This window comes from Corvus kubaryi, unplaced genomic scaffold (assembly GCF_017639235.1).
Source record: "Corvus kubaryi isolate FWS band 111438036 unplaced genomic scaffold, C.kubaryi_AGA036_p1.0 37187, whole genome shotgun sequence".
In the NCBI taxonomy this organism is placed as follows: Eukaryota; Metazoa; Chordata; class Aves; order Passeriformes; family Corvidae; genus Corvus; species Corvus kubaryi.
The window spans coordinates 1,246,667-1,263,153 of NW_024581053.1; the positions used below are offsets into that span (position 1 = coordinate 1,246,667).

General features: G+C 60.9%; 2 protein-coding genes across 14 annotated transcripts in view; both read left to right on the forward strand.

The window, feature by feature from the left end:
• The window catches only part of PIK3R5 (phosphoinositide-3-kinase regulatory subunit 5), a 46,553-nt gene extending 44,527 nt beyond the window's left edge, over nt 1-2,026 (forward strand). For all 9 annotated transcript variants that reach the window (XM_042022102.1, XM_042022111.1, XM_042022105.1 and 6 more), the window contains one exon: nt 204-2,026. In XM_042022102.1, coding sequence (XP_041878036.1) covers nt 204-342 — 139 coding nt within the window. In that variant the 3' untranslated portion in view covers nt 343-2,026. The remainder of the gene's footprint in view (nt 1-203) is intronic.
• Nucleotides 2,027-3,160: 1,134 nt separating this feature from the next.
• The window catches only part of PIK3R6 (phosphoinositide-3-kinase regulatory subunit 6), a 29,897-nt gene continuing 16,570 nt past the window's right edge, over nt 3,161-16,487 (forward strand). The window contains exons 1-4 of one of the 5 annotated variants that reach the window (XM_042022115.1): nt 3,161-3,503; nt 14,490-14,586; nt 15,191-15,274; nt 16,285-16,376. In XM_042022115.1, the coding sequence (XP_041878049.1) occupies nt 14,550-14,586; nt 15,191-15,274; nt 16,285-16,376 (213 nt within the window). In that variant the 5' untranslated portion in view covers nt 3,161-3,503; nt 14,490-14,549. Of the gene's footprint in view, nt 3,504-6,452; nt 6,755-10,714; nt 10,818-10,906; nt 11,007-14,489; nt 14,587-15,190; nt 15,275-16,284; nt 16,377-16,487 lie in introns of those variants that run through there. The other 4 variants (XM_042022112.1, XM_042022116.1, XM_042022114.1 and 1 more) reach the window with 4 other exon arrangements.

Consider the following 16,487-nt stretch of genomic DNA (forward strand, 5'->3'; position numbering starts at 1 on the left):
GCTGCGTTCGCAGCCCCATTCCCATCCCCGCTGCGTTCGCAGCCCCATTCCCAACCCCGCTGCGTTCGCAGCCCCATTCCCATCCCCGCTGTGCCTGCAGCCCCATTCCCATCCCCGCTGCGTTTGCAGCTCCATTCCCGCTGCCCCTGAGGGCTCTCAGCCCACAGCTCCCTCAGGGGTTGTTTCCTTGTGTCCCCCTACAGGTGTGAGATCTCCGTGTGCTACAAGCCCAGGGACAGCGACCCACTGGCCCTGCGAGGGTCCCCTGGGCCTGCCCAGGACTCCAAGTTCCACTCCCTGCTGTGTTTGCCCATTGCCACCTTCAGTGGGGCCCTGCCGTAGGGGAGCCATGTCCTTTCAGACCAGACTCCATCCCACACCAATCCAGGCTCAGGAGAAGGAAAAGGATGCCCAGCCCTGCTTGTCCAAGACCTCCTGCAGCTGAGGAGTCACTGCAGTGTCCGTGTGGTGGCTGAGCTGCTCCTGCTCCAGGCTCAGTGGGAAATGGGATCGTTGTGCTCTGGTGTCTCTCGGGGTTCCTCAGCAAGGGGGGAAGGTGGTTCCTGGATATCCCCCCGTGGATCAGCAGATGCCAGTGCCTGTGTGGGGAGGGCAGGGCAAGGACAGGGATATTCACTGCCAGAAAATGGCGCAGGTGGGACCAGGGGGGAAGGGTGAGCTCCTGGGGGGATATTTGGGAAAAGGAATGTCCTTGTCTCAGTGGGGTCAGGCATCTGTCAGCACATGGGAGTTGCAGGTCAGCCAACCCATGTCCTGATGGTATTTCACCGTGTCCTGGTGGTATTTCACCGGTACCGGTCAAGGGTGCTCAGGACAGTTTTTTTGGGATGGGGACAGGTCTCTCAAGGCTTCCCTTCCATCCTGGAGGTTGGGTGTCCTGCAGGGAAGCAGAACAGAGCAGGGACCCTGCAGCGTGGAGTGCAATAGGCCATCCCAGGGCAAGGACAGCTGGTGATGGATTCGTGTATTTCCTGTACATCCAGAAGAGGAATTCCTCATCCCTGCAGGATTCCAGCACCGAGCTGTTCTCCCTGTCCAGCCCCTGGGCTTGCGTCCTGCTCCCAGCACTGTGAGCCAGGCCAGGGCTGAACCCTCAGTAGCTGCTGGAAATCCATCAGGAGCCGTGCTGGACTCCCAGCAGGGAGGGAAGCACTGGGGAAAGCACCAGGGTTGCCTCCAGCCCACCTGCAGGGACACATCTGCTGGGGAAGGACCCAGCGCCAAACCCACCGAGTGACACCTGCAGGTGACTACAGGATTTGAGATCCTCCTCCTCACAAACATTCCAACCTCTTCCCTCTCCCTGCAAGGCTGTAGGTACAGAAAGGTGCAATATTTGAGCATATTTAGGGGTAGTCTGACCCCATGAGCAAAGAAATAAGACTGGAAAAGCCTCAGGCTGTTTCTGGGTTTTTTGGGGATGGTACCAGTGCTGACAGCACAAGAGCTCATTGCCTGCTGCAGGCTCAAAGCAGCTTGATCCCAAGGTTCTGTGTTCCCTGGATGTGTCTGGGGGCTGCAGGGCTCAGCCACAGTGGGGTCAGTCCAGGGAGTCCCTTGATCTTCCAGAAAACAGCAAACAGGACCTGGCGAGCTCTTAGCACTGTCCCCAGTGGGGCTGGAATTTGGCAGGTGGTTATTTTTGTTCAGGCCTTTGAAATAGCACCTTATCCTGTCAAACGTTGCTCTTTGGGATTTGATATCCTTGGCTAAATTCCTGCCAGGACATCAATCCCTCTGGGTTCAGTTGGCCCTACAGAAATCCTGGACAAGAGAATTTCCGTCCCATAGAGAAAACCAAGCACAAACTGCAGGGACTCATAATCCTGGCAAAGGTTTTGACCTCTGATGCTTTCTGGAAATAATTCCAGGGTTCTTTGGGGTCAGTTGTGTACATTTGTGTAGCCTCAGCAAATCTGTGTAAAGCCCGTGCTGATCTGTAAAATACTGTGCAGAGAACTTTTAAAGTAATTGTAAAATATTAAAAGTTGATTTATTTCCAGTACAGGAGCAGTATTGGGTCAAGGAATTCCTGGGTGGGTGGGAGGCACGGGAGGAGGCTCCAAATCTCCGCAGAGGAGCTGACCTGGGAGCAGAAAAGGCTCAGCAAGTCACTGGCATGAGACAATTCCAGCACCCACCACAGCACTGGGATTTTTTCCTTCAGGTGCTCCCAAGTCTCCTGCTCACAGGTGGGTGACCTGGGATTAACCTGCAGGTAGAACCTGCACAGTCTTTATCAAATAAATGGTATTTTCCACCCTCACAGGACATCCTGAGACGCTGCCCAGACCTGAACACTCCATGGTTTATTTTTATTATCTTTTATCTCCTTATTTTGACTTTTTCAATACCAAAAAAAAAAAAAAAGAAAGAAAAGAAAAAAAAAAAAGAAGGGTTGGAGGTGACTCAGTTTAGAGAAACGAAAAAAGCCACTTCAGTTCTGGCTGTCACCTTGGCTTTCCCTGTGCCCAGCTCCCCTCATCTTCTATATTTGCTGGAGCTGGAGTAAAAATAGATCTGGGCTGGAGGCCAGGGTAGAAAATAGAGCTGCAGCATCAAAGCAGTGTTTGGTTTGTGACCTGTTCCCTCACAAACTGTAAGGAAATCACCCAGGGCTGGGCTTGGCCGCCTGCCAGGGGAGCTTTCCCTGCAGGACGGGAGAGGAGCTCGGACAGCTCCGTTTGCTTTGGCCAAACACCTCCGGACCCGCGGCTGCCTGTGAGCTTCGTCATTACAGCAGCCACAGAATGACGGGAATTAAAGCGGGGGAAAGCAAAGCATCCCTGAATAGCAGCCAGGGCGGGACGGAGCTGTCCGAGCTCCCCTGGCCGGGGAGGGTGCGGGGCAGTGGCCGAAATAGGCACCAAACGTCAGCGCAGGATGGGGAGGAGAAACAGCGCCGGCCCCGCTCGCTGCCACCCCGGCACCGCCACCCTGACACTGCCACCGCTACCCTGGCACTGCTCCCCCGGCACCGCCACCCTGACACTGCCACCGCTACCCTGGCACTGCTCCCCCGGCACCGCCATCCTGGCACTGCCACCGCTACCCTGGCACTGCCACCGCCACCCTGACACTGCCACCGCTACCCTGGCACTTGCTCCCCCGGCACCGCCACCCTGACACTGCCACCGCCATCCTGGCACTGCCACTGCTACCCTGACACTGCCACCGCTACCCTGACACTGCCACCTTCACCCCGGCACCGCCACCCTGACAGTCCTGGGGGGGCTCGTGGCAACCGAAGGGCTGTGAGGGGCTCTGACGGGCCGGAGTGTGAGCACCAGGAGGAGCCCGCCCCGTGTTGGTGTCGCAGCGGTGTGACCTCGGCGAGGAGCTGCCAGTGCCGGCACGGGTTCAGGTGGCAGCGGGATCTCCAGAGCAAAGAGAGCTGTGGGTGCTCCCATGGCAGGACAGCCCCTGCCTGGGCAGCAAGGTCCTCTCCAGGCTGGGAACCCCCTCTGGAATTAGTGCTTCAGGTGAGCTTTTTCTGTTTCATTGAATCCCAGGATGGTTTGGGTTGGGAGGGATCCCAAAGCCCATCCAGTGCCACCCCTGCCATGGGCAGGGACACCTCCCACTGTCCCAGGCTGCTCCCAGCCCCAGTGTCCAGCCTGGCCTTGGGCACTGCCAGGGATCCAGGGGCAGCCCCAGCTGCTCTGGGCACCCTGTGCCAGGGCCTGCCCACCCTCCCAGGGAACAATTCCTTCCCAATATCCCATCCAGCCCTGCCCTCTGGCACTGGGAAGCCATTCCCCGTGTCCTGTCCCTCCATCCCTTGTCCCCAGTCCCTCTCCAGCTCTCCTAGAGCTCCTTTAGGCCCTGTAAGGGGCTCTGAGCTCTCCCTGGAGCCTTCTCCTCTCCAGGTGAGCACCCCCAGCTCTCCCAGGCTGGCTCCAGAGCAGAGGGGCTCCAGCCCTGGAGTATCAGGAGATCATTTCAGGAGACAGAGTTTTTCCATGTGAGGAAAATCCTGACTTCGACCTCTCTGCACCCCACCTATGCACAGAAGTGACCAGGCAGGGCTCTAAAATACCTGTAAATCCCAGAGCATAGCATTTGTAGGGACAAAGAGCTGCTTTGTCCCTGGCCTGCCACACAAGAGGTTCTTTCTCTGCTTCAGTTTGGTTCTTCCCTTTTTTTTTTCAGTCTTCTGACTGAAGGCTTTGTGTGAGCAGGGTCATACCTGGCTCTTCCTCTCTCTGTGGCCAGGAGCTGATGTCATCTGGGGGGATTTGGCAGTTCCCTGGGCTGTTCTGAGGGTTTCTGTCAGCTGTGTTTCAGTGTTCAATGACATCAGAAAACACTGGGAACCAACCCTCTCCTCCCCCTTCCAGGGGCTGACACAAGGAAATGTGGCCCCATGGCAGGAGAGGGTGCTGTGGCAGAGATGGAAAAGGCAGGAGGGGAAGGGGTAGGGTGAGGCTAAAGGGTCCCAGCAGGACGCTTTAGTGAAATGGATTTTTGGGTTGGGATCCCTTGGTGGCCGTGAGCGGGTGCTGGGTGTGTGCTATGGACACTTGGACATTTAGACATTGTCCGAGGGAGCTCTCTGGCATCTCCCTTCTCTGTGCAGGGGGACAGAGTTCAGTTCTAGGGAAAATTAGGGAATGGTGAAGGCTCGGGGCCCGCAGTGACCAGCTGGGAGGGAAGGAGTGAAAATATCCGGGAGCAAGTGGGAGATCCCGGCCCTGAAAGTGCAGCAAAGCCACAGCACACCCGACACGAGGTGCTGGGGAGCCCCTGCCCCTCCTTCCCCTCCCATGCTAAGTGTGGGGCTCCCACCCCCAGTCCTGCCAGAGCCCTCTTCCCTCTGGAATTTGCATGGAAAGCAGGAGCGTGTGGCAGGTCCGGCCCGTGCCACAGCTCCTGCACGCTGGGAAATTCCTGCTGAGGACGGACAGGCAGACAGAGGTGGCACCAGGACAGGGGGACAGGCATGGGACAACGCACTACGGAGCAGTGACACCCCAAACCTTCTCCTGGGCTCCTGAAGGTGCTAATTGTGACCCTGGCAGGACAAAGCGCCCCGTGCGTGTCCGGGCCGTGCCCACCTGCCCGCGGGGCTGGCCGGGGGTGCCCGCGGGGCCGGGCCGCGTGTCCGTGTCCCTGATGAATGGGAGCGCCCGTGAATGAACGCGGGCCGGGGGAAACGAGGATGTTTTCATTGCTGCTGCTGCTTCCCGGAGCCTTCCTGCCCGCGGGGCGGCTCGGGCGGGGCTGGGGAAGGGGATGCGGGACTTGGCACCAGCGCAGCGAGAGGGAATTGGCGGCGAGGGACGCTGACAGCCTGAGCTGCCTCCTGCTGCCTTTCTGTCCCGCTCAGGAAGGAAGGAGGTTATTTTTGACCTGGGGCCCAGGTACGGAGCGGTACCTAAGGCTTTTCCTCATGCAAAAGAAATGGGAAGTGATGCAGCGTCAGCTGCAGCTCCCACGCTCCCTCCAGAGGGATTTTCTTCCCCCGTCTACTTCCCCAGCAAAGCTCGGCACCTCAGACCCTGCTCTAGGTGCCATTTGGGGAGAGGGCCTGATCCAGCATGGCCCTGGCCACGGGTGGGGACAGTTCTGGCCGAAGAGGTTGGGCCCTGGGCTGGGGCTGTCCTGGGCTCTGTGCCCAGCAGAGCCTGGGGCACACACGAGGGGCACGCAGGGCTCCAGCAGCTGCCCAGGCTGGCGGGGCTGGGGGCTCATCCCACCCTGCCCCACACCCCACAGGGAGCAGCGCTCATCTCCACATTTGGTCTGGGTCTGCTGCGTCCCCTCACCGCTGCCCTGTGCCACCCGAGATTGTGCCAGCCTGCAAACAGATCCCAATCCAGACTGAGGGTCAGGGCACCGCCGGAGCCCGGCAGCCCCGAGCAGCCACACCTGGGGCCCGTGGGTCTCATCCCGGCTCTCCTGACTCGGAGTCACACGCGGTGACAATGACACCCTGCTGAGCACGGCCAGACCTGCTCCAGGCTCTGTCAGGGCAGAGTCAAACTGCTCCGTGAACGCATTGCAGAGGGGCCGGGCATCCCTGCCCGGGCTGCATCCCGAGCTGGCAGCAGGCAGGAGCTGCCGGGGCAGCCGCAGGGGCTCTGAGCAAAAGCAGACGTGGGAGATGCTCCGGGCGGGAGGCGCTGGCAGAGGCACAAACACCGTGCCTAGAACGGGCGGCTGCAGAAGTGCCTTTGGACGGACTCCTGGTCTCCCGGAGCAACGCGGTTTGTTGGGAGGTGCGAGGATCCGGGCTCTCTCTGCCTCGCTGGGCGGCAGCAGCGCAGGGATTGCCCCTGTTTGGGATGGTTGGCAGCAGTGCCAGGGCCGGTGCCAGGGCCGGTGCCAGGGGCGGTGCCAGGGCTCACAGGCCGGTCCCAGAGCAGCCCGACTGGCGGGGCTGGTTTGAGGGGATTGGATCCAGGGCAGTGCTGAGCCTCCTTCCCTGCTCCCGCCCGTCCGGAGCGCGCCGGGCGCCGGAGACCCACACGGGGACAGCTCTGTCACTGCGGGACCTCCCTGTGTAAGAGGAAGTTGTCTCGAAATAACTCGCGCTTCCCTTTCTGCTCCGCACGCTCTGAAGCGGCTGCAGAGCCCGGGAGCCGCGGGGGCTCCGCCGGCACCCGCGACCCCTCCCCGGGCAGGGCGGACCCGCGATGTCCCCTGCGGGACCCTGCTGTGTCCCCCGCGCTGGCCGGGACCTCGGAGGGGGCTGTGACTCCCTGGGCCCCCCGTGCCCGCCCTGAGGAAGGTAAGAGCCCCGGAGGGCGCGGTGCTCCCGGCTCCGGGCGTGGGGAATCCTGCGGCTCAGCCTCTCCCGTCTCCGCCGCTGCTCCCCAGGCTGCTCTGTCACCGGGGAGGGCTTTGTTTAGGGGCTGGCACCGTGTGCACGAGCGCTGAGTGCCGGGGGGGAAAGCGCCCGGAAAGCCGTGGATGCGGGCAGCGATGCCTTTTCCCAGGAGAAATCGGGGGAGGGAGCAGCGATGGTGCTGGAGATCAGGAATGTGCTGCTAAAGGGATATTTGTGCCAGCTCCGCTGGCAGCGAGCGGGATCCTGCTGGGCCATGGGTTTGCCCTGGAGCCTGGCCCAGGCAGGAGCGTGGGGGCTTTGCTGCCCGTGCCCCGGAGAGGACACGGGCGGCTTTGGTCCCGTCCCAGGCCCTCGGCCACCCCCGCACACCACACGGACAGCCCGGCTGGGGCTGTTCCACCCCATCCCGGGGCTGCTGCAGCACCAGCCCGTGCTGGCTCCCTTTGTTCTGTGTGGAACAACTGCCAGCTGCAAGGGACAGTCACCTGCCCCGGGCCACCCCCGGCCACCCCCGGGGCGCCCTGTCCCGGCTCCCGGTTCCCGGGGGGCTGTGCCGGGGATTTTGGCACGGCCGGGGTGATGCACGTTCTGGCACCCGCTGTTTGTGCGGTCGTGTGGCTGCCCGGCTCCCCTGCCCTTGGCCCGGCGCCCCGGCTGCTCCCTGGGGCCCCGAGCAGCGGTGACAGGGCAATAAAGAGCGATGGCAGCGGCGATAAGGAGCAGAGAGCAGGGCCCCGTCCAGAAAGGAAGCAAAAAGCTGCGTGCTCGGGCCCAAGCTGCAAACAAATGCACATGAGCCAGCTCTGCAGCGAGCAGGGCTTCGTCCTTCTGCCCTGAGCGCTTCCCTCGGCATCCTCTGGCTGGTCAGAGCCATCTCACCGTGACCATTCACCTCCCCGGGATGCTGTTCCCTCCCATGGGAGCTCTCCAAGCGTCCTTGCAGCTCAGCAGCTCTTTTTCTTTTCTGTCTTTCACTTAAAGCTTTGGCTTGGTGATCCTGGAGGTCTTTTCCAACCTAAACGATTCTGGGATTCTTTCTCTTGGCTAAGCCTGAGCACAGGAACAAATTTCCCTGGGCTTCCAGGACCGCGTTATCATCTCTGAGTATCACACAGAGGTGTCTCGGCCCTGGTGAGACGGCCCAGGCAGCCAGCAGGGGTTTTATTGGAGTTCCCTGGACCTTGTGGGACTGTGTGTCCAGGTTGTTCTGTGACACAAACTCTGCTTCCTTATTTTGCCTCGAAATGAGGGAATCTCTGCTCATGGGAGGGCCATGACTGCTCCTGCCCAGGCCCCAACCTGCACATCCCCTCTGGAGCAACTTCCCTGTTCTCTGTTGTGTTCAGAGGGCTCCCCCTGGGCTCCTGTGAGCTCCGAGCAGCCCTGCTGGGACGCGGTGTCACTGCCCAGGTGACAGGGACATGTACAGCCTGTGCGTGGCCCCTGGCAGGGCCCTGTGCCCCAGTTCAGGTGGATTCAGGTTCCCATCTCCCCCCACCCTGTGACAGCCGGGGTGGGCACAGCTGCGGCTGTGACAGGGCCACAGTGACCTTTCATCCACTGGGTGTGGTGGGACGAGGGCAGGACCCCTCCCCAGCACCCAAACTCTGATTTTCCCTTGGGCTCCTCTGCTCCGAGTGCTTGGGACAGTGCTGACCCCGGAGGGGCCTTGCTCTGGTCATGTCCAGCCTTCCTCAGGCTGGCGCAGCTCCCACCCAGCCCTGGGGCTCTCAGGAGCTCCTTTCCCTGCCACCTTCTGGCTTTGCTGAGCGGTGCTGCTGTTCCTGGCTGCTCTGGAGGCTGAGTCACACCTCCGTTCTGAGGTGTGACACGCCTCAAGGCCGCACCAGCCACCAAACGTGACTGGGACAGGGGAGCTGCTGTCTGAGAGATCTGTGCTGGATGGGTTTGATCGAGGGCGAGTCCCTGCTGTGATTCTCCAGGCCGGACTGGAGTTTCAGGGTGCTGCTGAAAGCAGAGGGGGCTGTTGGTGCCTGTGCCCTGTAATCAAATCCTCTTATTGACCTCGTTGTCCTGGTGCAACCCTAAACCCTCGTCCCTTCCTTTCTAGGCTGCTTCTGCGTGCCCTCCCTGCCAGCACCTGTCACATCACTCTGTCCCCACAGTGCCAAGAGAGGGCTGGGCAGGGCTTGGAGCAGCCTGGGACAGTGGGAGGTGTCCCTGCCCATGGCAGGGGTGGCACTGGATGGGCTTTGGGGTCCCTCCCAACCCAAACCATTCTGTGATTCCGTAAGGATTTGCTGCTAGCACAGAGCTGTTCTCTCCCAGCTGGTGACAGAGATGTCTGTGACAGTGCAGGGCTGTCCCAGGGACTGTGCTGGTGCCAGTCCTGTCCAAGGGAGGGAATGCCCAGGGAATGGGTCTGGAGGGAGGCTGGGAACAGCTGTGCCAGCTCCCAGCCCCTCCCACCCCAGGAAAGCAGCCTGGCCTCTCCCAGGTTGGCCACATTTGGAAGTTTGAGCTCTCCCTGCTTTTCTCTCCCCTCAGGTGGGCAGTGCTCTCCTGGGCTGTTTGTGAGCACAGTCCTGGCAGTGAATTTCAAATCACACGCATTTTTCCCCTCTGATTGTTTTTCCAAAGTCGGCTCTGGGGATGGAAAGAGATGCTAAATCTGAAAAGCTGCTGTTTCCGGAAAACTCATTCCTTTCCTTAGGAAGAATGAAATGTGACATTGGCAAGGAAGCCTCCAAACAGTCGGTGGTGTCCAGGAAGCTGCTGGACTTCCACAGCTTCAGCAGATGCCTGGGGGCTCATGCAGAGCTGAGGGGCTGAGGAACACTCGCTGCAGGGCCAGTGAAGGGGTTTTGTTACTGAAACGGCCCCAAGAGCCGCCCTTGCTCTCCCCTCCATGGGCAGGGCTCCCCTGGCAGGGCCGTGCCTTCCCAGAGCAGCCAGCAGGCAAATGGAGCCTCAAAGAGGTGCTGGAAAGCAGAGTCGGGGCTCGAGATGCTCTTCCTTGGCAGTAAGAGCCCAAGGGAGAGCAGCTGCTTTCATCTCAGAGCGGTGTGGAACCAGAGCCCTGCCCGGGCTGGAGTTCAAACTGGAAACCAGAGCAGGAGGGGGCTCAGGCTGGGCCCCAGCACACGTGGGGCTCCCAGCTCTCCTGCGGGTCTGTCCTCTCCAGCAGCGTGTCCAAAGGGGTCAGAAATGAGGCAGGGGTCCTTTCTGTGGGGTTTGAGCCTCATACCCAAAGTTTTGCCCGGTTTTCATTTGAGCTGAGGCCCCTTGTGCTGGGGCAGCTGATGGAAGGGCGAGGAGCAGACCCTGCCCTCACTGTTTATCCTTGCCCAGGGTCCTCAGGGAGCCTGGAGCTGCTGCTGCCTGCACAGCCAGGAGGGCTGGAGGCTGGAAAGCTGCCTTTGTCCTGCTTTCCTACCTGTGCAGCTGTGCTGGCGGTCGGGATCCAGGCCAGAAATAGTGGATGCTGCACTGGCAGACGGACAGGGTCTAAGAGGAGAGAGCAAACAGGATGCACCACCTGCCTCTGGTGGGGTCCCCTGCAGCTCCAGCCCGGTCCGGGGTGAGGATGTGAGGGGTTAAGGGGTGTCAGGGATGCTGCTGGAGCTGTTTCTCGGTGTTCGGGAGCTGCCAGCTGCAGTTCGGAGCAGCCCAGAGGATGCAGTGCCAGATCCCCAGCGTGCCCTGGAGGACGTGGCCCTTCAGCTCCCACATCCCCTCCGCTCCCATCCCATCCCCGTGCCCCAGCCGTGCCAGCTGCAGGAGGCAGCCCCGCTGGGCGGGTGCCCGGGGCCGTGCCGGGCTCTGATGCGCCGCTTTCAGAACCAGCCTCGCCCGGGGGAGCCGCGGGCAGACGGGGGAGGGCGGCACGAGGGGGTGGCGAATTTGGGCTGTCCCCAGGACATTTGTCATCCCATGACGACACTCCCTGAGCCCGTGTGCTCGTGTGTCCCCTCGGGCTGAGCGCTCCCCACGGCTCCCGCGGGACGCTCCGGCGCTGAGCCCTCGCCCCTCGCTGCCAATGGTATTTGTGAGATCCTTCCTTGCTCCGGGCGGCTGCGGCAGGGTGGGAAGGGCTGGGATCGGGGCGGTGACTGCGGTGGGATGGGGAGAAGGCAGAGCCGCTCTCCCGTGCCGGTGCGAGGCGCGCGTTTCTCTCTCTCTGTGACGGAGCTGATAAAGAGCCCCGGGAAAGCTCAGCCGTGCCCGGGCGGTGAGTTTGTAGCTAAACCCTGGCTGCAGAGGCGCGGGGAGATGGCTTTGGGGCGGATAAATATAACCGGGAGAACGCGAGGGGATGTGCTCCGTGTGCCGCTGTGGCACCGCTGCCCTCGGGCAGACGGGGAGGGGGGACAGGGACATCCCCAGGCTGCTGTGCCAGCCCAGCTCCAGGTGGTGGCATTTGGGATCCACGGCAGGGTGTGCCGGGAGCAGAGAGCCCTGGACACGCTGGAGCTTCCCAGGGGAGCCTGGTTTGCTGCCAGCCCGGCTCCCACCACCGCAGGGTTTGGGGTTTTCTTTCGTGGCTTCAGCTATTTCTGCCTCGCTTCAGCTATTTCTGTGCCTCTCGTGCTTCAGCTGGTCGGGGGGTTTGGGGTTTGGTGTTTCCGCCGGTGCTGATAGCCTGTGAGGCAGAGCAGGAGGGCTCTGGGGGGCTGTGCAGCCCCACATTTCCAGGGGACAGCCTGAGTCACTTCACGGTGGGGCTGAAGTGACTCACCTGGATGGACACACCCCCGTCTCTCTGTGTGGGATTTCCAATCTCACACCAGTGGCCTCACAAAGGGCTGAGCTTCAACCCCTGCCACGGGGCTGAGAGGGAAATACCCTTTTGTGGGGCCAGGGATGAGCTGTTCCTCCCGTGGTTCCTGACAAGGGTGAGTGAACGTGGATCCTCCTTCAAGGAGGACAAGGAGCAGCCCAGCCTGGGCCGTGTGTGGGGACCGATGACCCTACAGGGACAGTGACCTGCTGGCTGTACCTGCTGGTGCCCAGGACCCTCCAGACACACCCAGAAGTGTTGTTTGATCTGCTGGAATCCACCTGGTGACAATGGCCTTCGTGCCTGTCCTGCTCATGATCAGCCCTCAGAGAAGGGGGAGGGCACTCGGGGCGGTGCCCCCGGCACTCGGGGTGCTGTCCCCAGCACTCGGGGTGCTGTCCCCAGTGTTCCTCCCTGCCTGTAAGGATTAGGGAAGGGACAACCCTGGAGGGAGGTGACAGCTTCCTTGTGCACACCCAGGCCTGAGCAAACGGGGATCCCTGCTTGGGAGGAAGGAGCTTCAGAGGGATGAGCAGGGGGAGGATGGAGAAGTGGGAGGGAGGCAGAGGCTGGAGGATCCCAAAATGGGACAGAACTTCACCTTGGATTAGCTGAGCTGAGACAGAGCAGCCGTACAAACTGCTCCCCACCCTGGGCCCCCTCTGCCCTGCAGAGGAGGGGCTGAGGAGGCACTTGCGGGGTGCTCAGCCAGGTCCTGCTCTTGCTGTCTCCAGCACCTGTAGCTTGGAACAGGAGGATTCCCTTTAAGCCTGCAGTTCCCCTTAACCCACGGGTTTATCTGCCCCTGTCCAGGGTGAGCTGCACTTTCACTGCCAAGCCCTTCGCTTCTAAGAATACACCCAGATGTTCCCCACAACTGCCCCAAACTCTTGGGAAAGGTGGCTTTTAGGTCACTAAGGGTTTTTGCACTACAAATCTCAGAATTATTGAAACCTGAAGGGAGAAATGGCACTTCTCTTCTTGCCCTTCCTGTTTCATTTTTTTCCTGCAAAAGGCATAAAATCCAGCTGATGCCACGGGTATTTTAAGAATTGCGGAGAGGAAGTGGAGATTTGCAGCTCTGCAAAGAAGTGGGATGAATGCAGAGAAGGCTCTGGTCTTGCTGAGCTGGCAGACAGCAAAACACCCGGCTTTGGGATGAGCTGTGCCTCGTGTCTGCCGCAGGGGAGGGAGGAGATCCAGGGGGAGGAGGGGGACAGAGCAGAGAAACCCTCCCGGTGTGGATCAGGGAACCTTCCCGGGCTTCTGGGGAGCAGCGACGGGTTCCCGGATAAAGGGGCTGAGTCCAGCAGGCACTGGGACCAGTGCAGGGTTCATCCCCAGAAATGGGGACGATTTCCCTTCCTCGTGCCAGGGATCCTCTCAGGAGAGCTGTGGCAGGCAGAGAGGCTGCCTGGAGGCCGCTGCTCCCCTCCCTCTGGGCCAGCAGCATCCCCGCCTGCCGTGCGGGGGTCGGGATGGGGCACGGTCAGTGCTCAGGGTCTGGCACCCTCACCCTCGGGGAGCATAGCAGGTAGAAAACATTCCCAGGGAAAAGGGGGATTTTCCGCTCGTGTGGGCTCCTGTGCTGCTGACAGCCGAGGAGAAGCAGCGGCCAGAGCTTGGCAGGACCCTGACTGACCCCAGCCTTCCTCAGAGCCTGTTCCTGGGCGTGTGCTTTCATCCTCTTCTCCCCTGACCCCTGCCTGTCCTCCCCTGGACAGCGTGGCTGGTTCTGAACGTGCTGGGGACCAGTTTTTGTCACTTTATGTTGAATTTTCGCGGGAGGCCCAAGCACTGGGAGCAAGCACAGGCACTGCGGGCTCAGCCTCAGCCACTCTTTGCTGCCAGGGAGGAAGAGGAGCCCTTTTGAAGCAGACAGGTGAACCGAGAACCAAAGTTTCTCGGGCGGGAGGAGCTCACGCTGGTCTTTGCTAAATTTGGAAGCTCTGCCGGGCCGTGGCCAGCAGCGCCCACCCCCGCACTGCCAGGAGGATGCGGATGTGGGGAGCCACCGACACCTTTAGCCACATTCAGCTGCTGCTTCCTCCGGCAGCAGAGCCGAGAGGAGCCCGGGGCGCAGCCCTCGGGGGCAGAGCCCGGGGGTCTCCCGCGGCTTCGGGAGCGCGGTGCTTTTCCAGCAGAGCTTTAATCCTGGGAATGGCAGTGCCAGCAGCTCCTCCCTGTGTCACGCTGCTGTTGGCGTTTGGTGCCTCGTGCACGGGAGGGATTGGGAGAACCATTCCCTGTCCTTCTGCAGCCTGGGATTCTAGGGGAGATCTGTGGGTTTGGAAACGAGGAGGGTTAACTGATGTTCTCCTGTGCCCCAGACTGACATTCCAGCGGGCACATCCCGGTCCTGGCTGTTAAAGGAAACCTCTGAGGAGTGTCTGGGAGCTGCTGTGAGCGGGATGCTCAGGGGCTCGAGTGGTGCATGGCAGGGACACTCCCACACGTGTCCGTCCTCCTCCTGCAGCTGCAGACTGTTGGATTTGGTGATGGAGATTTACAGATTTAGGAGCTACCTGGGTGGAGTTTGGCCCTAATTCTTCAAATTAAATAGAAAAACATCTTAAATAAAGGGAATTCGGGCTTTCCCTCGTCCTTTTTATTCCTAGATGAAACTTGCATTTCAGACTCAGTTTGGCTTAAATTGAACATTTCTTAAACCCTGGGAGGATGAGGATCCCGATCCTGCCCTTCTCAGGGATGCTGCTGCTCATTCCTGGGGAGCTCCTTGCTGCAAGATGCTTTGGGGGCCAAATATTCCACCGGGATCAGCTTTGAGCTGGAGGTTGCTGCCCCAAACACAGCCTGTGCTCACCCCTAGGGCTCTGCCTCTGCCCCACGGGAGGTCCCACGGGGTCCTGGTGACTTTGTGCTCTCCCTGATCTCCAGCCCCACCTAAGCCAAGTGTGTCCTCATTTTCTGCAGGCACGATCCCGGATCTGAGGCCATGCCCGTGTGGAGTGAGGAGCTCTGTGCAGTGCCCCCATGTGCTGCAGCCTCAGCCTGGCCATGGAGAGCCCAGGTGGGTGATGCTGAACCCCCGGGGGGCTGGGGAGGGGGTCCTGATGAATGAACCCTCGCCGACCTCTCACACCTCGATTTCCCTCTGTTCAAGCACCTGGGTGCTTTCCAAGGCGTTGGCAGGTGCTGCTGGAAGATGGGAAACGAGGCACAAAGCACTGCAGGGGCAGCCGAAAGCTTTGCTGAGTGGGGAGCGCTCCGATCCGACAAAACACTTTTGAGTTTTAGAGCAGCTCAGTCCGGGCAGTGCCCAATGCTGAGGGGCTTCTGCTCCTCCCCAGTGCCCCGTTCTGGGTTCATTTTGGTGGTTTCTATATCTGATGTGAGGGGTTTTATTGACCGGGGGGAGAGGAGGGCTCTGCACGGCTCAGGCGTGAGCTGTCCTCGGCAGAGCTTCTGTGCCACACATCCCTGCAGGGGCACCTCGCTCTCCAGTTGGGCTCCAGGGCCACCAGTCCGTGGGGTGGCATTCCCGAGCCGCTCCAGTGGCCTTGAGGACAGCTCTGTTGATTCCATCGCGGCTCACCCGGGCTCTGAGGGCTGTGGGGAGGGTTCTGTCCCCTCCGGGGTGCTGGCCTGGCTCACGTCCCCGTTGTCCCTTGCAGAGGTGGAGTCGGACATCCTGCGGCGGGTGCGGGCGCTGCTGCGGGAGCTGGACGGGCACCACCCGTCCTGCCAGAGCGACCGAGGTGAGAGGGGCTGGCACGGCCCGGGGTCCGCTGGGCACTGCCTGGCCCCAACACCCCCCATTCCCCTCTCAGTGCCAGCAGGGGGATACGGTGGCTTCACTCATTTGCCCTTCCTGACCCTCTCCCGGAGGTGCCAAATCCTTGCTGAGCTGCATCCGTGCCCCAGCAGCCTCGGTCACCACCGTGTGGCTGTCCCCCCCTGCACAGCCCCAACAGCCTCTGTGCCCCCCTGCACGCCCCTCACTCGCCCGGGGCCAGCATTAAGCTGCGACATAAGTGCAGAGCCCCCAGCTGTGACACCGACCCCTCCCACAGCCCTGTCCAGCTCTCCGAGCTCCGAGCTGCAGTCCCGCTGTCCCTCTCCTCGGGGATGTTCCTTTGCCGTGCCCTGTCCAGCGCCTCCCTGAGGACTCGGCTATTTCCCTGCGTTATGGGTTTGGAGGATGAAGCTGTTACAGCCTGGGGAAACGTAACGAAGTTTGAGAAATTGAGTTTGCTTGGAGCACACGGAATATTTTACAGTTAATTAAATTTGATTTTGCCTGGAATGAGCCTTGGCATCCTCAGGGCTGAGAGGTTTTGTGGTCCCCGCTCTGAGGGTGAGCTGTTGGCAGCCAGGGGCTTGTGCTGGGACCAGTAGGATCCCAAATTCCTTGGGGCAGGTGGGGAAAGCAGCTGGGCACGAACAGAGCAACAGACGAACAGGAAGCAAACTCCACATCCCTGCTTTTCTCCAGCCCTAGGATCTCTAGGAGCCATTCCCAAGGGTTTCCCAGAATTAGATCCAATACATCAGTGCTGCACCCAGGCCCAGGGCAGGGGCTGGCCTGGCCCTTGCAGAGGCTCAGAGGTGGAGGCAGAGGGAAGAGGAGCCTGGTTTAGCTCTCAGTGATGCCTGAGCAGCGTCCCAGGGGGGATTTTTGCAGCTCCAGTGCTCAGGTCCCTGATTCCCCTGTGACACCTCACCCTGATCCCTCCATTGGCGACCTTTCCTGGCTCTCACTCTTCAGGAATGCTGCGATGGACCCTGCACAAGAAAATCAACCAGAATCCCAGCACCAGCTGTGTCCTGGTCAGGATCCTGGTGAAGGAGCTGGAAAGGGTGAGTGCCACCTCCAAGAGGGGGATGCCACCTCCGAGAGGGGGATGCCACCTCCGAGAGGGGGATGCCACCTCCGAGAGGGGAGTGCCACCTCGGAGAGGGGAGTGCCAC